Source organism: Grammomys surdaster, unplaced genomic scaffold, assembly GCF_004785775.1.
Source record: "Grammomys surdaster isolate TR1022 unplaced genomic scaffold, NIH_TR_1.0 167, whole genome shotgun sequence".
Taxonomy (NCBI): Eukaryota; Metazoa; Chordata; class Mammalia; order Rodentia; family Muridae; genus Grammomys; species Grammomys surdaster.
The window spans coordinates 13,008,197-13,028,755 of NW_021604615.1; the positions used below are offsets into that span (position 1 = coordinate 13,008,197).

Here is a 20,559-nt window from a genome sequence, read left to right on the forward strand (position 1 = left end):
TTCCCTATGGTGATGTGTACCTGCTGTCCTTTATCTCTGGTGATGTGATCCTGATGTCCATGGTGATGTGATCCTCATGTCCATGGCGATGTGCTCCTGCTGTCCTTTACCCCTAACGCTGTAGCTTTGCCCCACCCTGAACTGGTTGCCTTGGAAGGCATTTCCTCAGTGTGGATGGTGCCTTTCTCCTGAGTAGTTTTCATTCTCTTGCCTGAGCATCCTTCTCTATGCTTTGCCCTAGGGTAGAAGTCATGGATCCTCTGTCAGGGTGGAGGCATATGTGTATGTGTCCCCTCTCCATCCATGTGGAGTGGTGCAGACCTGGAGAGACTGCAGTGTGATGGCAGGAAATCTCAGACCACAGCCTGCTTCTCATTGTAATTTAATGATTTCATTACAACGAAACTTTGCTTTTCTGACCTAGTTAGAGGGAAAATCATCTTCTATTTGATTAGATTGTCTTTCCTTTAACCTCTGGTTCCGTTCCCACTCTTCCAAGTGTTTAAGGCTACAGTTTTTTCCTATTTATTTTCATACTTGTAATCCCTTGTGTGCACATATTTCACAGGACTGCACATGTGCCTGTGTCTTGCTGAAGCTAAAAGTGACCAGTGTTTTTATAACTCACATTGGAAACACAAACAGCTTCACAAGGCCCTGCTTTGTGCATCAGTTTTTAAGGTTAAAATATGTCTTTAAACATTTTAACAAACTCATTTAAATCTTATTAGTAGGTTTTGTATTTTATTTTATTTTATTTTATTTTATTTTATTTTATTTTATTTTATTTTGAGTCAAAGGCTAATGGAGCCCAGGCTAACCTGGAACTCTATAACATGCTGCAAGCCTGGCCTTGAACTCACAACCCTCCTTCCTCAATCTACCTCCCAAGTGTGGGACTGAAGGCAAGAGCCAACCATATTGCCAAACATATCTGGATATATACGTGTACTTAATTTTTAAAGAACTACTTCAGAGACTGAGAATATAGCTCAGTTGACAAGAGGGATTGCCCCTCATTCAGGAAGCCCTGGCTTGATGCTCAGCACTGCATTAAAAACAGGCTTGGTGGGGCATACTTGTTATCCCAGGAAGGAGTCAAGAGGACATGGTCATACTCAGCTACATAGCAAACTAAGGCAAGCCTGAGCAAATGAGACTGAAGCAGCTGTCAGAGAAAGCATGGCTGTACCCAGCACTCACTCAGATAAGGAGACAAAGCACTCAATGCTGTAACTTTTTCTCCTACCTGAAATTTATATTCATTTCCTGGTCTCAGATTTGATAGGAAGCATATTAAGTACTTATCAGTGTATTTACTCTGTGCCATTAAAATTTGATGGTTAAACTGGGACCACAGTTCACTTTGTAAGGCTGTTAGAAACCCCTGAGCATGTTTTCACTCTGCCTGCGGCTTGTCATCCATCAAAACTGCCCTGCAAACCACATGCCCTGAGTTCTGTGGATGGCTGTAGTTTGATTCCACTAAGGAGAGGCTCAACTGGGAACTGCAAATGGTGATTATGACTTCAGGCAAATCATCGAGTGTCTAATTATGTCTCCTGACCCAAAATAAGCAAGTATCTACCACAAAATACACGCTGTGCCGAGCTTGTCATTACAGCGTTCCTGCGTAGGGCTGCTGTGCTGCTGCTGACTCCTGTTCAGAGAGAGTTGGTCACATTTGTGCTGCAGTCTGTCATTCATGCTGGAGGAGGGAAGCTACTCTCCAGGCACCAAGAGCAGAAAACTTTGGCCATGAAATGAAGGCATACTGCTCCAAACTGAACAGATTTCTTCTTTTGATTTTTTGTGCATGCATATGTGTCTGTGTGTATCTGAGTGAGTGTGTGTGTGTGTGTGTGTGTGTGTGTGTGTATGCTGAGGCCAAAGGAACACAACTTTGTGTATGCTCAGATACTCTGCCTTATTCCCTTGAGACGAGATCTCTCTCTGAATCTTTAATTCACTGATTGGGCTAGACACATGCACACGCACGCGCTCGCTCACACACACACACACACACACACACTCACACACAAAGATTACAGACAGGATATTCCACGTGTTGACCTAGGTGTAAGTTATCAGATGAATTCTCATTTTAAAGATAATATCAAACTGTAGGCTTGATTTATCATGGCCTATGTATCACCTGCATTTTGTGACTCAACAAAAAGAACTTTAAAGGACAAGATGTCTGGAAATGAAATATTTAATGTATTTAGCTGTGATCCAGTGTATTTGCTTAAAATGGGTGATTTCATGTCTCTGAACCTTTCACCTGAGACTTCCTACATAGAGTGAACTTGGGAATGTAAGTTCACTGTCCATGAACTGTGGATGAAACTGTTCTAGCTGCCCGAGGACAGTTAAGGGATTCAGTTAGGTAAACTAGTAATCTAACATTCCGAAACATGACTCTTTCTGGATCAAGCATAAAAGGCATGTGCCCTTGGAAGCCCAAGAAAGAATTCATACAGTTCCCATTAGTCTAAAAATAAATAACAAATAAATGTCTGAGTCATGTGTTGCATTTGATGGAGTCCAGTGGCAGAGAACATACGCTCGCTGTGGATGGTGGTTCTGCCCGGTGTCCCATGGAGCAAGGCCATAGTGCTCCAAGGAAGTGACACAAACCAAGGGGGTAGATTTAACTCTGTCGTGGGTTCCTCCAGTGCACTAAGTATGTCATGCTTTGAGTGGCAACATGGAAACCGGGCTGTGTGGGCTGAGTGGCTAGGGAGGGACCTGTCACTGTCTTTTAAGCTTCCCAACTGGCATCTCTACCGAGAGGCAAGTCCCAGCTCTACTCCCTAGTTGCTGCTGGGCCAGCATGTTTAAGCTTTCCATTCCTCGTTGGGAAAACTAACAGAGATACTGAGGAGCTTGTCGTATAAATGACAGGTTATAGTGTTCAGGTATACTGCTTGCCTGGTGTGCATGAAGCTTGGGGTTCAGTCCCCAGCACCATGTAAGCTGGTCATGCTCACCAACACCTGTGATCCTGGGACTTAAGAGGTGGAGGCAGAAGGATCAAAGGTTTGTGGACATCCTCCACCATATAACGAGCTCAAGGGTAGCCTGAGCTACATGAGGCCTTGCTCTGAATTGAGGAGGAAGAGAAGGGGAGAAGGAGGAAGCAGCTCACTATGGTAGGTTAGGATTTCAAAATCAAGTTGAACAAATTAGCCCAGACTCCAGAGTGCACACTAAGGCACCCTGAGTGCCCGCAGTGAGTGAGCTGACAGTACCACGAAGGGGAGCTTAAAAACGCTCGAGGAAAACCCACAACGTTCAACTCTGTCAACTGTTAGAGGAACCAGAGGCTCAGAGCCCCCTAGTTATAATGTCTGATCACCCTTCTGCAAAGCTGGGTTTCTCCTGGAAGGATAGGAGATGAACTAGAACTCACTGGGCCAGTGTCTACTCTGACTCCAAAGGAACTTGTGGTCCCTATAGGCTAAATCTACTCCATTCATACTTAAGAAACAACTCCATTCAGAAGGCTAAGGCAAACTGGAGGTCAGCCTGGACTACATAGCAATACTTTGTCTTAAAAAAGAAAAAAAGTAAACAAAGCACCATTTATTTCTTACAGTCTGTGTGCGTTTATGTGTCGAAATGACTACTAAGTGTGTAAGCATTTAAACCTAATGTATTTGTCAATTCATTTATTAGGTATCTGTTTCAACCTAGGGGTGCTATGAAAGAAGTTATAATTACTGAGACACTTTGCACTTTGGATACCAGGAACTAAGAAAATTGGAAACACATTGTCCAGAGCCTTGCCTTCTGCGCTATTGGAGACCCAGCCCTCAGTCCTCCTTCTCTGCCTCCAGTCAAGATATTGCCTTGAGTTGCTATCTGTGTGCTTGCCAGGAAACCAGAAACATGAAACGGAAGTACTGAGTGTCTAAGACCTTAGCTGGACCTTAGAAGAGGTCTTAGACTTGAGTGTTTTTCTAGCTTTTGATGCTTTGAGGCCCTCTTGAGGTGAGAGGCTTTTCCAAGTACCTGATAGCACATTCTTAGAGCATCATGTAGTGCCGTGGGACTCTGCCTGTCCCTGGACCAGTGCATTTGGGTGGTAGGCAGAAATGCAGAAATGAGCACTGGGTTTCAAAGGTGATCTTGCCCGATTACTGCTTGCTCGTGGTTTACAGTGTGCACGTGTCCGGTCCTCACTTGTTCTTAGGTGAACGATTCTAGGACACTGAGTGACACAGAAGAGCCATATAGACTTGAGCACCACAGCCATTTCTGAAGTAAAGTTTCAGCATGACTCTCCAAATGCTTGTGGTGAAAGTACAAGGGACTTGAGTCATTTTCCCATAATTAGCTGCAGTTCTGGAGGTCTGCCCCTCTCCCAGCCCTCTTCCCTTGCATGCACGGCTATTCAGATGGAAGCTAGTGGAAAATTCCTGTCCCCTTTCACTCGGCTGCCACGAGTTATAAAAAGCATGCCATTCAGAACTGATTTTTCTCCTACATGCTTGGATTTTTACTCACAAAATAAAGGGGGCAGTGAGTTTTAAGAACTATATTCTTCCTATCAGCGAGGCTAGGGTACCACTCAGGATCACAGAGCTGCTGGCCCGATCTGCTACTTCGTTTGGGGGCTCGTATTGATATCATTGAGGGCATCTGAGTGGACCTCTTTTTCAGAGCCACAATGACATTAGCCCCACAGGTCACTCAGAGCTTGCCCTGTCTGGCTTACTTTGTGGGAATGAGGGGCTCACACAGAAGACTGCAGTAGTAGAGTTCTGTCTTTGTTTTGTTTTGTTTTGTTTTGTTTTGTTTTGTTTTTCATACTGTTAGATCTATTTGTTTGTTTGAATCAAAGCATGAATCATCCGGCCCCATTTTTAAGCCAGAGCTCACTGTGGTTATCCCGTGACTTGGCCTTAACCTCTGTGATCCACTTTAAGTTGATCTTGACAGCTTCCCTTGGCTGTAGGAATTCAGTTTCAAATTTACAAAGTGTGGGTGCCAGCTTTAACACTGCATCTCTGCCACTTCCTGAGTCCCTGGGTGGAAGGATCCACCTTGGAGTGTCGCTGCTTGTTGGGATCCACCTTCTGAGAATTTGGTTCTTCTCAATGTTGGCCCCCTCCTGGGGTGACTTTCAAGACCAGAGTTAGAGCTGATGTGGAGAATTTGCCCCGAGCACTTGTCTTCTCTTTCAGTATTTTCCAGCTGCTAGGTACAGACTACCAAGGCCTTTCCTCATTCCCTTCAGCCCCCAGCCTCTTGATGACTTACATTGCTTTTAAGAGCAAAGTCTCTACTAAGGCAGCAACTTGGAAATGACAATGGAAAACCAGAAGTGAGGACCTAAATCCTCCCTGTCCTTATCCCCAGCAGTCAGGAGCCCCACATGGGCCAATTTCAGCCAAGGAACTCTGTTCTCCTGGCACCTTTCCTGTGTATCTCTGTGTGCCTAGTAACTGCCCTGGAAGCAGGAGACAGCCAGCTCTCAGAGAGAAGCTGGTATAAGCTGTGTGTAGTGACCATACCTGTTGGAGGGCAGTGCTATCCAGGAAGACCTATGAAAGGAAGCAAGCTCTAGTTAGGAAAACTTGTGTGTGCCAGTCTTTCCCTGCACCTTGATGATGGGAAAGGATAGGGACAGCAGCAAGGTGGCAGCAACAGGACTGAGTGAGCAGCGTGAGCAGCGAGGAGACACTCCAGCCTGTCCTTCCTTCCCCACCCCACTTTCCCATCACTCAGGCCTTCTGCTGTCTCTGTTCTCGCCCCGACCATATCCTTGGGGAACTCCATCATGTATTTGTCCAGGACTTAAATCCACTGAGGTGATCTCTCACTTCAGAGTTCCCCCTCAACGCCTCTAGAATGAACAGCAAGACCACCACTCAGCATGGGCCCTGAGTGGTGGATTTCATTAGGAAATAAGTTGATCTTGGAAATCACGCCAGTCTGCTTTTAAGTCATTCTAACAATATAGACTCCAAAGATAACAGTGTAAGTAAGGTATAGCACATGGGTTTGGCCAACAGAGAAGTACTGAAGTGTTGACTTCCATAAGAGAGCACATATCCACCTGAACTTACACAGGGGTATGAAAATCGGGCTATATAACAAATCACTCCCCAGTGATGGGAGAAGCACATTTCAGTGCGTGCAACAGTGGAGTCATTGAAAAATAAAATCACTGAGCAGGAAGGAATACAGACTGCACTGCTCCAGTTATAGGAAATTAAACCCTACAGTGAGTAGCAAAATAAAGATTTGCCTTGAGCGGAAAAGACCCAACCAGCGAGGGGAGCACAAACCTCATTAGCTGTGCTGGGCTAGGGTGTCATTCCACAGACATATGAGAGTGTATTCATCAAAGTATGTACTTGGGATGAGTGAACTGCAGGCTGTGTAATCTACTCCTTGAAAAACTGAATTAAGTTTCGTAATACAGCATAGCCCAGAGCCTAAAGCAGCTGAGCCAGCAGTCTGAATCAAAAAAACTAGAACTCTCATCTGGTTGGTGAGTGGAGAAAGAGGGGTGCGGGCGCAGGAGGACCTGATTTGCTCTTCCAGGCCTGTTGAGCAGCACTGCTTTGAGAGAATGGCCTTTCCACCTTTATAACTAACGTGTTTATAAGAAATCCTCTACCCCTGGGGAAAACCTCACCTGTCCGCTAGTCTCCAAGATCTCATTACACATGAGTCTTCCAGACTCAGGGGCAGCTTGCATCTGGGAAGCCTCAGGCTGAGTTACATGGGAGTTATGTCCCATGGCTCTCAGAGTTTCACATGCCTCAGTCTGGCCTATGTGAAAAGCAGAGCCCCTGGCTGCAGGGCTCCCCATGCTCCCCATGTGGAGGTATGCCCTGCCTTGAAGCTCCTGTCTCTCACTCAGCAGGCCCTTCATGCCTCTGCACCTAGAGCCAGTCTACCAGACCTGGGTCCCAGCCTCTCTTCCCTCGTTTCTTGCTTATTCATCATGGCAGGTGTGCTCTACATATGGCAGCTGTGTGCAGTGACACAGTCACAGGTTTAGGGGACAAAGTGAGGTCTACTGTGTGGCCTGAGGACACTGGAAGAAGCATAGATCTCAACTACCGGAGGCCACTGAAAATCGACCTTACCATATGAAGCTTGGAGATGAAAAAAGGAAATGTGGTCTGACCATTGGGGCTGCCCCTGCCGGGGTCTCCTCAGTTGTGTCTCCTCTCCGAATGGAAAGGAGACCATCTCCCCTACGTGGGTATAAGTGGAGTGAGTTCTGGAGCTCCGGGCATCACATGACTTGTATTTAGAACCTGGCAATTAAATGGAGAAGCAGATACAGATTTGCCATTATTACCTCCAAAGGGAACCGTATTTAGTCACTTACATATTGTAAAATGAACAGCTATTATGGAAGGTACTCGTTCTGATTAGTCTTAATTTTTAACTAATTTTTTTTATCTTAAATATAACCATTTTTAAAGAACACTTCATTTCACTGCACAATGTAGTTAAAATGATACTTGTCAAAAGTTCTTCTTAACCCTTTAATAAGGTCAAATGAGTTTTTTAAAAGAAAAGTGGAAACTGTCCCTTTGTAGTTAAAAATAATAAGGAATTTCACACACATGCCACAAATGTTAAACAGACAATTAGCTTGTGGTTGGAATTTGATGGTTTTATGTTGTTCAGCAGAATGTAATGCATTCTCTTTAGCAGCATTTTTGCACCAAGCTTTCCCGTTAAGGAGCCCAGTTTATTCAGGGAATTTTAAAGCTACATCTGTATCTAATAAGTCTTCAAGATTCCAAAGACTAGATAGTCTAATAAAACCCAAGACTGCAGTTATCTTCAGACTAATGTTTATCATTATCTAGTAGATGACCCAAAGATTGATATCATCTGTTGATTCTAGAAATTTAATATCATTTAAAAAAATGCTTTCAGAGACACAGAGAGAAATCAGAGGAAATGCTACTTCTAAGTAAGGCTGCATCTTGTCCAGCCAGGCATGCAGGTTGACTGGTTAGCTGCCCAAGATCCCTGCCTAGAAGGTTCTATGGGGTTGTCCTTTAACACAGATGTGGTTCTGACTTTGTTGAACAACAAAGCATGCTGAATCACTCCCTGATTGCAGACAAACTACCAAAGCCTGAAGTGATTTAAAAAAAAAAAAAGTGCTTAAGAAGAAATAGCCATTTTTATGGGCTCACCGTGTGACCTGTAAGTACTACAGGAGGTGGACAGGGCAGGTGGGAGGAAAATGTCTTATAGAAGACACTTGTTGGGCACATGCATCTCCTGGTGATATGTAGAATAATGCCATTGTGCATATATGCTCACTGTCCTCCTGTTCAGTGTTGAGAGGTAATGAGGTGCTGGAAGAGCTGGGGTGTGCTCTGCCCTCCCTACCTCAGACAGCACAGAAGCTGGGTGGAACCAAAACCTTTCAGTCACATGAGCTCCAATACGGACCTTGATCAGTGTGGCTCTGATCTGATGTCGTTAATAAAATTATCACAACTGCAGTTTGCTGTCTGTACATGTCTGACGGCTTCTAGTGCTGCTCCTGCTTGCTCCATTGCTGGCAACACAGAACTGTTCTGTGAGCTCACCACTGTTAACATAAGAAAGCCTGTTCCATTCCTGAAGGTAATACAGAGACAGGTTTTAGCCAGTGAACGTAGCTGAGTGAAGCAAGGAATGACTAGGCTGATACTGAGTGGCTAATCCTGCTCTTAAAACACCATTGGGTAAGCAAAAGAAGCTACTCTGAAAGACTGTGTTTGTGACTAAATACATGGCATTCTGAGGAACACACCTAGGGGACAGAAAGGAATTGGTGGTAGCGGGAGACTGACAGGGTGACTGGGGCACTGAGGATTTGTAGAGCATTGGAGACACTTTGTATGATATGCTAGAATGGCACAAAAATGTCACTCACTACACAGTTGTCTACCACCATGGAATGGAGTCAAGCCTGCACCATGGCTTATGGCTGATAAGTATGCCAGTGCTGACAGACCGCTTTTAGCCCTTCCCCTCCAATGGGGACTGTTGGTAATAAGGAAGTCTGTGTAGGCAGTAGCTGGGAAGTCTCTCCATCCATCTCTGATCTCTAAACTATGAACCTGGAACTGACACACACCACAACACACACACACACGAACAAAAGACCATTGAAAACGCTTTAGATTTTTTTTACACCTTCAGGTTATACCAGTAAAGTTGGCCTACTCCTGCCAGAGTTTTCTAGTGGTTTATTTTTGTGGTTAAGTAAATGTGCAAACACAGACAAGCCGGGGAAGTAACCTCAAAACAAACTGTATAATGATAATAGCATGGACACAGCACATTAGCTTTATCACACACATTGAGACCCCTCTCTCTGGTATAGATTGTCTCTATTCGTACTCTGGATGGACATCAAAGTGTTGCTCCCCCCACCCATCCCCTTACCTCCCATTGCTTGAGTTGGGCAAAATTCCTGAGGCTGGCTCTGGCCAGAAACAAATTGTCGGAAACAATCTTAATGTTTTCACCTCTTTTCCTTCTGGCTGGTGGTCTTGACAGCCCAGAGGCCCCTCAGCCAGAGTGGGTGGGCAGCTTCCCAGCTCCCCCCAACCCCCACATCTTGGAACAGAAAATTGGACTTTATGCTAATGGCCTTTCAACATCCCGTACAACCCAGGAAGTTATGCTGAGAAGGGTGGTCTCCTTGCTGTAAATCCATGAGCAGACAATTTCATGACATATTTCCCCCTTTTGGCTGCTGAGCATTATTCCCAAAATACTTTGAGTCTGCCAAATAGCAATCTTCAGTCTGTGTCGGGTTCAATGGGATGCTGTTAACTGATGGTATAGAGATAAGCCCAGGGTTGGGGATGTGGCTCAATGGTAGAGGACTTAGCTAGCATTGCCGAGGCTCTGGGTCTCATTCCCAATACCAAACCAACCAACCAACAAGAAAAATAACTAGGCCTTGAGTCTAGATCTAGGCTTAGCCTTTGTCTTATGAATTTGCAAGAACAGTCCTAGTGAAGGTGCAGATGTGTGTCCTAGAAGGCACAAAAATCCTCTTTGGACCAGTTGGTGACAAGAACAAGCCACCCGGTAAAACTGAGATGCTCCTATTAAACAAGAAAGAGTGTTTGTGATTCTGAAGAGGCATCTACGCATGCCCAGTTGTTCTTGATGGAACGTAACAACATAGATGGAGGAGCCTGGGTGTCTGCTTCCACATAGAAGCTGTTCCTTCTCCGTGAGACTTCATTAACATGATGAAATAATATCTGCAAGGCATATATCTTAGTATCTCACCCCTTAAGAATTCTGTATTCCTTTCTTTAAAGAATTCTACATTTTCCATAAAAATATGTATTTCTCTAAAACTGTACATATATTTAATAATGAATTTTTTTTTAAATTTAGTTCCTGGTTGCATTTTTTTTTAAACAATGAATGTTGGTTTAATGTTTTCTAGCGTTACCAAATTGATTCCAAAGCTTATTCCCCAGTGTGAAAGGTTGTTCAAAGGGGAGATTGGGGGCATAGCCTGAAGCAGAGAAATGGCCCTGTAGGGACCCTGGTGGGGACAGGATGCTGGGGGCACCCTCTAATTGGTTCTCCTTGGATTGCGGAGATAATAGTTCTTATTGTTGGAGGGAAGGATTGGGTCCACTTTTGAGGTTCACATGGTTTTTTTGGCGTTTTGTACAGGCTAGAATTAGGCTGTGAAAGCTAAGTAACTTCCTGGGGAAATATCTGCATCAAATATCCACTTAAAGATATCCAGCTAAGATGCCAGACCTAGGGTTTAGGTGGAGGAGGGCAAGTCCTGACCCTTGTTTTCAGACCACACATGAAACACATTTTAATCCCATCAAACTGGTAAAGCTTGAACAAGATTGCACATGTTTTAACTGTTTTTTATTTTCGCCAAATCGCCTGGTTTTATATTCTTCTCATCTTAAACATGCGTGTAGTGCTGGTGCCTGGCCCTCTTTGCTCCTGCCCATGCTAAGGATGCTTGCTGAGAGGCAGTCCAGATGACGTTCCAAGTCACCACGGAAGGGGAAGGGCACAGGATTCTTCCTCAGACTACGTATCGTCGTTCGTTCATGGTGGTGTACTGTGGAATCTGGGGATCTATCTTTCATGCGCTTTCAGAAAGAGCCTGGATCTGTGTGTAGTTGCCAAGAGTTTGCACACATCCTTTCTCTTGGTTATTAGACACAGTCTTTGTTTTTACTGTCCAGACTACAAAGAAGAATTCCCTGCCACTGCTTAATGCAAAAGGTACTAATTGCCCAGTGCCTTCTCCCCCTTTTAGTAGCCCTGCCACCATCCTCGTGTTGAAAGGATGGGAAGACCCACCTGTCTGGCTGCCTGACAGAGCTGCCCACTCTGCTGGGCCTGCCGAGCCGGAGACATGTTCGTGTTACAGACTCTGGGTGTTGGCCAGGTTGCTGAGTCTTTCAGGTTCACTTCCTTTTCAACTCTAACTAAAGGTTAAATTATTGTTGAGTCTGGCTGTACATAAACATTATCCTTCATTCCGCATGCTTTAAAATATTTGTCTGTAGACATTTATTTTTACATTGACATGTTTAATGGCCTTTTTGAAGATTTGTCTCATATAGCCCAGGCCTGGCTCTGAGCTATGTATTGGCTATTTCAGAAACAGGTCCACTTAGGAATAGTCATGCTTCTCATTTTATGAGGTTTCTTTGCAGTGACCAGGGGCTGTACCTTGGCCTTCTGTACTGCCAACACCCCTAGCTCCAGCCCCAAGGGTCCTTTCTCCAAGCGTGTGTTCCGGGTGGTACGGGGCTGACTTCACAGGTCCCTCCTGGCCACATTCTCAAATAGTCTCCTCCCCACTCTACTCCAAACACTTGCTGGATACTTGGAGCCCCTCAGTCAATATTTTTTGAGCAAATAAATGAACTTTAATGGCACCGACCCTGAACAAGAAACACCTCCAGGTTGATGAAGGGTTCCATGGTATTCACTCACTCATGTCTGCAAGCTTAAAAAAAAAAAAAAACATGGCACTTCTGTCCAAATCCATATTCATATGCCCCTCTCAGCAGGGCCTGGCATCTTCCCAGCTGAGACAGGTTCCCCTGCAATCAGGGCAGGGCTACACACTCTTCCTCTCTCTGAGCTCCTGATGACCTCTGACCCACACACTGCAGGGCATTACCACACCGATGTAGATGCTAGTTTATAAATACATGTGGGAGACCGTCCTCTGCACTGTGCCTGGCTAGGCTTGTCAAAGAGCTTTCAAGAGAGTTTGCGCCAGGCAGGCTACCCCTCTCCTGTTCTAGTGCCACCTGTACCCACCGCTTCAGAGAGAAAGGCCTGGTGAGAAGCTGAGTGGAAGACTCTAGAGTGTACAAGGTTCCTCAGGTCAGAAGACAGTGTAGGAAAGGTGGCAGTGTCTAGCTTAGTCCTATTCAACTAGAATAAGCTTTTCTGCTGACAAAAAAGAAGGTGTTTTACAGAGCTGATAAAGTCAGGAAGTTACACACACACACACAGTGTCACAAAGGCAGAGGGTACTTTGTCATTAGCATAAAGTAAAAGAAAACAATCTTCAGATTTTGATTTAGAAGTCTGCTCATGGTCCCTCATACCCACTGTCTTGATACCAACTCAGGAAGTCCCCATGCTATCCCGTTCTGTCCTCATTCCATGGGCTGTTATGGAAAGATACAAAGTACCTCCATCAGTTCCTATCGGAACTGTCAGCCCCTGCACTCTCCCTCTTGCCTTTCCTGTCCTCTTAACACCCCACCCCCACTCCAACACACACTAGGCTTTTAATCCAGGGGCCCTTGGTCCTCTCTCATTCTGTTACAGGTGCCCTGCCTTCCCCCTCCTCCTTGTGTGTAAATGTACTGAGCTTTGACCGAGATGTTCCCTGACCTGGCGCCTCCGTTTTGTTCCTTTCCCCCACTTTCTTTGTCCTTATTCTGGCCATGCTCTAATACCACAGTCTGTGTGGTGAAAAGGAAAGGCACACATCTCTCTACTGACCACTGTAAACAGCTGGTGGAAGTTCTGAAAGTTCACCTCCAAGGCCTGCGGGGGAGAGGGGGTATCCCCCCTTTCTCTCGCCTGCACAGTTTGACTTTTGATTTCTAGTTTTTGTCTTTTTTAAGAAAAAAAAAAAAACTAGTTTTTGTGGTGTTGTTGTTTTCAAACAAGTCTCACTATGTAGTCCTGGCCATCCTGGAACTCAGACTAGAGATCTCCCTGCCTCTGCCCCCTTGAATGCTGGCATTAAAAGTCTATAGTTTTGATCTTAACTTTGCCTGTATCTTTCCTAATATCTTTATTTTTAATTGTCTATTCAGTGATAGAATTGGTTTTAACTATTGTCTTTTAAAATGGAAATAAAGAAAAAGTTTAAGAGTTTGTGTGTGTGTGTGTGTGTGTGTGTGTGTACACATGTGGACGCCTGAGGCAAATGTTGGCGTCTTTCTTAGTCTCTCTCCACTTATGTGTGAATCACTGAGCCTGGATCTCACCAATTCAGCTAAACAAGCTGACCAGTGAACTCCAGAGACTTCTCTGCACTTCCCACCAGACGCTGGAGTCCCAGATGCCTGACACCATGTCCACTGATCACATGGGTCCCAGGGATTTTCATGTTTGTGTGGCAGATAGGTCACCAACTGGGCCATCTGACCAGCCCCAGATTTTCAGTTACTTTATATGTTAGAATAGACACAACAGCACGGGCCTCAGTATGCTTGCCAGCTTTCAGCCAGAGGGACTGGCACGTAGATAAACTTCCAGACTGCAGCCTGTTTGTTAAGCCTGTGGACCCATTCTAACTGAAGTCCACAGACTTTCCAGTATCAGTACTGAGACCAAATGCTTAGTCTCCTGTCTCAAGGAGGGAGGCATTTCTTAGCCTCAAGCCCTTCAGACTAATCAGCTCCATAGGGTGATATATAAATAGTTAATCCAGCATACCCTGCAAGTCTCTTTGATGGGCAGAGACCTCCTGACTGCAGCATACAGATTACACCTCCATGTACAGAAAGCATGTACATATCCTGCTGCGCCATGAAGACTTGGCACATACTGTGCTATGTATGCTCATACTTTGGCTGCTAGAGTGAGAAGCTACACACTGTACCGTACCTGAGTCTTCCAACACACTACCTTCTCTATCCTAGTGCCCTGCGTTCCCCCCCCCCATGCCTCAAAATGATGACGCTGATATTTAATGGCCACAGTCATAGCATTTGTCTCTCCGAGATCTTGGATGTTTAGTCATCTCATCAAAATGCAAATGAAATAAAAATGTTTCTAATACGAATCACATACGTATTCCTCAACACGGCATTTAACTTCCGGAGGTATAGCTTCTGTCCTCCAGGCTGCAGGGAAACAGTGACCATGGTGTCACAGGGGATGAGAAGGCATCTTTTCCATAGCAAAGCAAGCTGTGTTCTTTAATATACAGCTAAAGAGTACTTTACACGAATATGTGCATGCATGCATACGTGCGCACATGCACAGGTGGGAAGGGCCTCAAAGCCAAGCTCCTCTGCAAAGCCCTTGTCATGTGTTTTCCCAGTGGCAGCAACTGCATTGTTCGAGAGCATTGCTGCTTTTTTCCCTCTTCCCTCCACTGATGAACTGCAGTCTCCAGACCTTTCTTCAAGGATATCTTATTATCGCTTGTAAAGAAAGAAAGGGATTGCTGTCTCTGGATTGTACTCATGTTGTTTAAACACAAGCAGCGAGGGGGCCAGTGGCAGAGGAAATGTTTACATCAAGCTAATAAGCATTAGCTGTGTTTTTCAAGTCAGTCTGTCTTACAGCGGCCGCGGGGTTCATAGCTGTTTATAAAATATATGGCATTCAGTAGCGTGAAATAGTTGTTTATTTCCTTTCCATATTTCCTCTTGTTGGGGGGAAAAATATGTTCGACCTATCAAAATACAATTGTGTCGTTAAGCTGGGAGCCTGTGTAAAATGTGTGAACTCACTGGGACAGAGGTCTGTCCTAACACCTTGCAGGCTGGGATCTGGCAACCAGGAGTTTATCTTATCCTTGCTTAAGCACTCCAGGGAGAGTGGGTCTTCCCCTGTATTGTTCATTCATGTGCTCACCACACACACACACACACACACACACACACACACACACACTCATTCAGAAGGCTGATACTTCCTTTGCATGACAGATTAAAGGAGTAGTGTGGGCTCTTTTGATATCGGTGTTCATGGGGTTTTCTTAGGTTGAACTCCTGGAGCTGTTCTCAGAAACTCAGAAACTGAAATACTATTCATCTGCCAAACTCACCAAAACTCTTATTTTCTCTCCTGAAGGTTTTTTTTTTTTTTTCAAACTCCCAAAAGCTGGATGGTTCACATAGATGGGGGCGGGGATAGCAAGGAAATAAGGAAACGTTTTTTAAAAACAGCTCTCAAGAAAACACATATAACAATGAAACCAACCCGGGCTTTTTTCTCTCTGTGATAATCTATAAATAGATGGTGCTCACGCTGTTGCTCTGTTAGTTACCCGGCTTATCTGAGGTTCCATTAGACCTTATTTTCTTCCCAAAGAGAAAAGCAGTATTTATTATTGCAGGTGCCAAAGCACAGAGGAGGAAAGCAAGCAGAGAGATCTCATGTAATCATTCCGAGGGGGCTTCATATTTGCCTTTTGCTTTTGTTTCCATGCCTGGAGCCCATAAACCAGAATGAGCTGGCAAATTGCCTTCCTCAGGTGCAGCCCTCAGAGCTGGAGCAGGTGCTGATGGGAGCAGGTGCCGAGCTGATGAGCAGATAAGCCTGAAGCTGCCCCTCCCTCCCTCCGCTCCGTGAGAGTTAGCTAAAAGGCCGAAAGAGGGGCTTTTGAAATACCACCCAGCTACTGTTCAAATATTGACTAAGAGACCCTGGGAAGGAGGAGATTGCGGCCACCTTTCTTAGAGTTCATCCTCCTGTTCTGTCTTTAAGCTGCTTTGCAAAGCCCCACAAGAGGTGTGGTTTCCCTGTGCAGAAAACAAGCCCAGGTATTGCCTAGCCTGGGCTCCGCTGAGCTGAGCTGAGCTGAGCTGAGCATATGAAATGAGCAGCATTGCCCTTGGCAAAACATTTCCCCCCCTGTTTTGGTGACTGTTTGTCTTAGCAGAGGACTTGGAAGTGGCAGATTAAAGTGTTTACTAGAAGGCTGTGCCTCTCCCTTTGCGGAGCTTGGCAGCCCCAGTGTCACAGTGGACGTGGAATGTCCCCTGAATGTGTGCAAGACAGTTAAGCCCAAAGAAAGAGCTAAGCAGATACCTGGGACCCCTCCCCACCCCGGCACTGGGATGGACGTGTGTTTCAGAACAGGAAAGTTCAGTGAATTCTGGAGAAAAACTGAGGAGATCACTCAGGAAAAAATAAAGATACTGAGAAGGATTTTGTGTGTGCCTGTAGTCCTGGGCAATTTTGTTCTTTGATTTGAAAAGCTCCCTCTCTCTCCACAAGATTAGGGCCAACGACACTCATTCATTTAGACTCCAGGTTCGAGCAAAAACTTGTCCACTTCAAGAAAGTAAGGGTATTCGTGAGAAACAGAGATTGGGACCCTGGCTCTGTTCTCAGATTAAGGCAGGGCATCAAACCAAAAGATTATGGTGACATCTGAGAAAAGCAAATTATGTCTTTCTGGGAAGAAGTACTAAATGAAGTCCACCCGATTTTGAAAGATTTATATGACTTTAAACAATTTCCTTGTGAGCATGTGATGTCATTGTCACAGCGCGTAACGATTCATCTGCTATCTGCATGCTTTGTTTAAACTTCCTGTGGAATACATATGGTTCACATAAAGAAAACTCCAGGGTCATTTGAGGTTTTGTAGAAAACAATCATTTGTGAAAGCAAAACAGACCCTTTCAGTGTCTTATTTTGGTTACGGTCTATAAAAAGGCCATGAAACAGAGCAATCGTCGCAGCCCCAAGAACAAACTGTCAGACCCTCTCAGCCCGGCATGACACAAGCATAGCAGCAATCCCACGTGGGGACAAGCTCAGAGCCTGTCTCTGGAACTGAACAGGGGCCCGCAGTGTCTCCGGGACACTTGGGAAATACAGCCCTGTTTCCAGATGACAACCCCTTCACAGCACAGCCCTGAGACTCTGAGAACACAAGGTTGGCTTTATTTAATTTCCTCTCTTTTACCAAGAGTCAGAATCTATTTTCGTAAAGAAATTCAGGAAATTGGTAAAGCACTTGACTCCATCGTTAAGTATCTGTAATTAACGTGATTGTCACGTTTTTCCTGGCTCCGTGCTGTCTTGTTCACAGCCTCCCTCACATGCCTACAACCCACTGAGAAGATCCTGGTAATGGGTGCCACTTAGCCTCAGCTACTCAAACAAAACGGCACAGAGGGAGAGCTGCAGAGAGGCGCACTTCCTCTGCTCGGATAGGAAAGATTCCTAAGTTCAGGGGTTTTTCTGCCCAGATTCTGGCGTTCTTTTCAGACAACCCCTATGTTGCTCTTCATTCTGTGACCACTTTGTTCCAGGGCAGCACAAAAGAGGACGGTTGCAGCCCACCTCAGCGGCCCCAGTCCCTGATAAAACCTGATAAAACTGTTAGCTCTCTCTCATCAGAGCCAGCCCACCTTCCTACCTTCATCAGCCACTGTGTGTTGTTCTCTAGAATGTTCTCCAGCACCTGCAGTCTTTGCACTGAGTCGTCGTAGTCGAGGGGCGCATCCCTCTGCACGGCGTTGGACATGTAGGAGCTGGAGGAAGATCGGCAGCTGTCGGTCTCCGGCAGCAGGAATGTGTAGCTGCAGGGTCCGTTCTGGACCTGATACTGCCTTCTGCCTGTGCTGTCCACGCTCTTCCTAAAGTTACTGTAGGCTGAGGCCAAGACAAGATCACAGCCAAAAGTTAGGAAAACAATGTGCCACATTCTTCTCTCTTTGGGTTCTAAACTGTGAGTTCAGCAAACTTGCAGGCACATATGCGTCCTGAGCCCTCAGCTGCTGTCTAAAGCACAGGGCTGTGCTGTGTGAATAAGTCCATCAGTGAGAGCCTTCTCCCGTCCCTGAAGCAGGCTGATTCCCAGTGCCTGTCTCTCCTCTTCTCTTTTTCTCCGGCACACAGGGAGCTGTCCTGAGAAGAAGGAGCAGCCCTGCTCACTCCCGAGGTCTGCACGGACTCTTTGTTTCTCCCCTGAGTCTACAGTGTCAGTATCCGAATCAATCACTTTCCTTCCCTTATATGATAAGTTGATAAGAACAGCCAGACATGTGCAGCCAGCCGCTCCGCCCCCTGGCTCACCCACTATCTTCCTGTAGGGGGTCACTAGCCAGGCAACAGGAAAAATCAGAGCACAGTGCTTACTGCCCCAAAGGACTGCACTGCAGAAACCTTCTGGGAACACAGACCAGCCACAAGACCCCTGGGCATGTCATAGGCACCACCCTAATTATTTCCTAGAGAGAAGCTGGGGCTCTGTTGTCTGTCTGCTCATTTGCAGGCTAAGCTCGCAGAGGATCTGAGGGAATCACTTTAATTTTAAAGCATAGTGAAAGTTTCTGGTCTTTTAGGAATAAAACTACAGCTGTATCAGGAGCTTGGTTTATTTTCTTTACTGTAAGTATAAAGAGTAAGGTCAGCCCTTGTAAATGGTGCTTTTCCAAAGGGAAGTAAAGTCCTGTTGGTATTTGGTTTTTTTTTTTTAACTACTAACTGAGTTATGCACAATTTTTTTTATTTTAACCCAGTTTGATATTATTAAATCAAGTTAACAAGATCAGTTTCTCAGCACTCACGTGTTTGTGCCTTAACACAAAATACCCATGTAAATATACAAATAAAACTTAAGGTAGCTTGGCCTGATTGTCTGTTAAGTAACAATAGATATTTGAATGAAATATGTTGAGAGGAAACATATACCTTTTCCTTCACTGTATCACGGTTTCCTCAGGCCTCATCATTCTGTGGCATGTTACTGATTAAATTAGTCCCAGTCAGTGGGCTCAGGGAAATCACTTTCCCCTTTTAATTAAGTTCTAAAGCCCTTGGCAATAAAAGCTGGGGGCTGCACTGACTTCTGAGACATTTCCAGCTCTGTGGCTCTGCTGGTCCAGAGTCACCACCCCTTCATGACTAGAAGTTAATGCTCCAGAGATCGGCACTGTGCAGACTCCAGTATCCCTGACTCAGAGGACCACATCTGCCTCCAGAAAGCCCAGGGCAACTCTGTGTTACGCATTCTCGGCTTCTGGAGGCTAGGAGAGTCGTGATTTTAGATCATAGGTGGATCTGGAATCTGCACAGGGAATGTTGTTTTTCATGGAATCGGTTTGAAAGAGAACTAACTGAATCTTTTTAAACTGTGTCCTGTAGCAGAGTGGCTCCCGAGTTGGCACCAGAAGAGGGTTATTTTTTTTTTTAAATCCCAAGATCTACAGGGTCCATGAACTTAGAGAAGAAAAGAACATGTCTCTATTTTTCACCAAGCACTGAGTGATATTTAGTTTTTCCTGTATCTCTGAGAACTGATCGACCATGTTTTGCCATCAGTGAAGACACACCCTTCTTAAAAAACACCGTAAGCCTCACACTCCATTGAAGGGACCCACAGGCTCAGAAACCACTACCAAGTTCTGTGGCGCAGAAAGGCCAGAGCTCGTGCTCTGGACAATGAGCAGGGGAGGGAGTCTGAGCCCTGAGAGGTGATCAGGGCTCGCTAATGCTAACCTGCACTCAGAGCCCCTCAGAAAGAGCAGGCAGGCCTCAACGTCAGTCTGAGTGCGACGTGCAAAGCTTAGCTGCTCTCAGCCTCTGGGTTCCTGCTTAGAAAATAGAGACCGTTCCTTCTCTATGGAATTTTATGGATTAAGTTGCTATGTAATAGGCGCAGTTGAGGAATGCTAACCCCTTCTCCTTACATGCTTGCTTATTAAGTGGAAATGAATTCGTAGCTCCGTCAAGTAGTAGCTCTGGGGTTAGTCTCTGATCAGGGCAAGGCAGTAGCAGTGGGTGCAAATCTTTTGGGTTTGTTTGTTTGTTTGAGCACAATTCAAGGCATTGATACGTGGTTTAGATTGGAACCATGCAGTTGTGTTCCAGGCCAGTCAAGAAGAAACATGGCAACAGAGATATGTCAAGTACTAAGTCAAACTCGGCTGGGCACAGGGTGACTCACATGAGGACTTCTGATCCACAGGGGTTCGTGAGATATGGAGAGAAGGAGACCATAGGCGGAGAGCTATGAAAGTACATAGAAGGTGACACTACCTCTTGGGGACACCAGGCCTCCGGGCTTTTGCTATGAACACTGTCCTTGTCCAGTACCACAGAGCACAGTAGAAGCTGTTCTTTGTAGATTCTGAAATGGAAATTATTAAAAGTGGGATCAGTAAGTCCCTCCTTTGAGGAATGAGGTGGAGGATTCTAGCTCTATGAACTGGCCCCATCTTGATGACTGTATCAGCTTTCAAGACAGCCACCGTGCAGCTCTTGGACTGCCAGAACAACTGAGGACCATAAGGCTTTACTCATGAATACAGCACTTTAGGGTTTTATTTTCACACCCATGAA

The 20,559-nt window shown here is 45.4% G+C and overlaps 2 protein-coding genes across 2 annotated transcripts in view; one reads left to right on the forward strand and one right to left on the reverse strand.

Moving 5' to 3' along the window:
- Angpt2 (angiopoietin 2) overlaps positions 1-18,206 on the reverse strand; it is a 48,737-nt gene extending 30,531 nt beyond the window's left edge. Inside the window, exon 1 of the mRNA XM_028766341.1 lies at positions 17,633-18,206. Within this exon, the coding sequence (XP_028622174.1) occupies positions 17,633-17,920 (288 nt within the window). The 5' untranslated portion in view covers positions 17,921-18,206. The remainder of the gene's footprint in view (positions 1-17,632) is intronic.
- Mcph1 (microcephalin 1) overlaps positions 1-20,559 on the forward strand; it is a 197,190-nt gene that overhangs the window by 121,007 nt on the left and 55,624 nt on the right. The window lies entirely within an intron of this gene.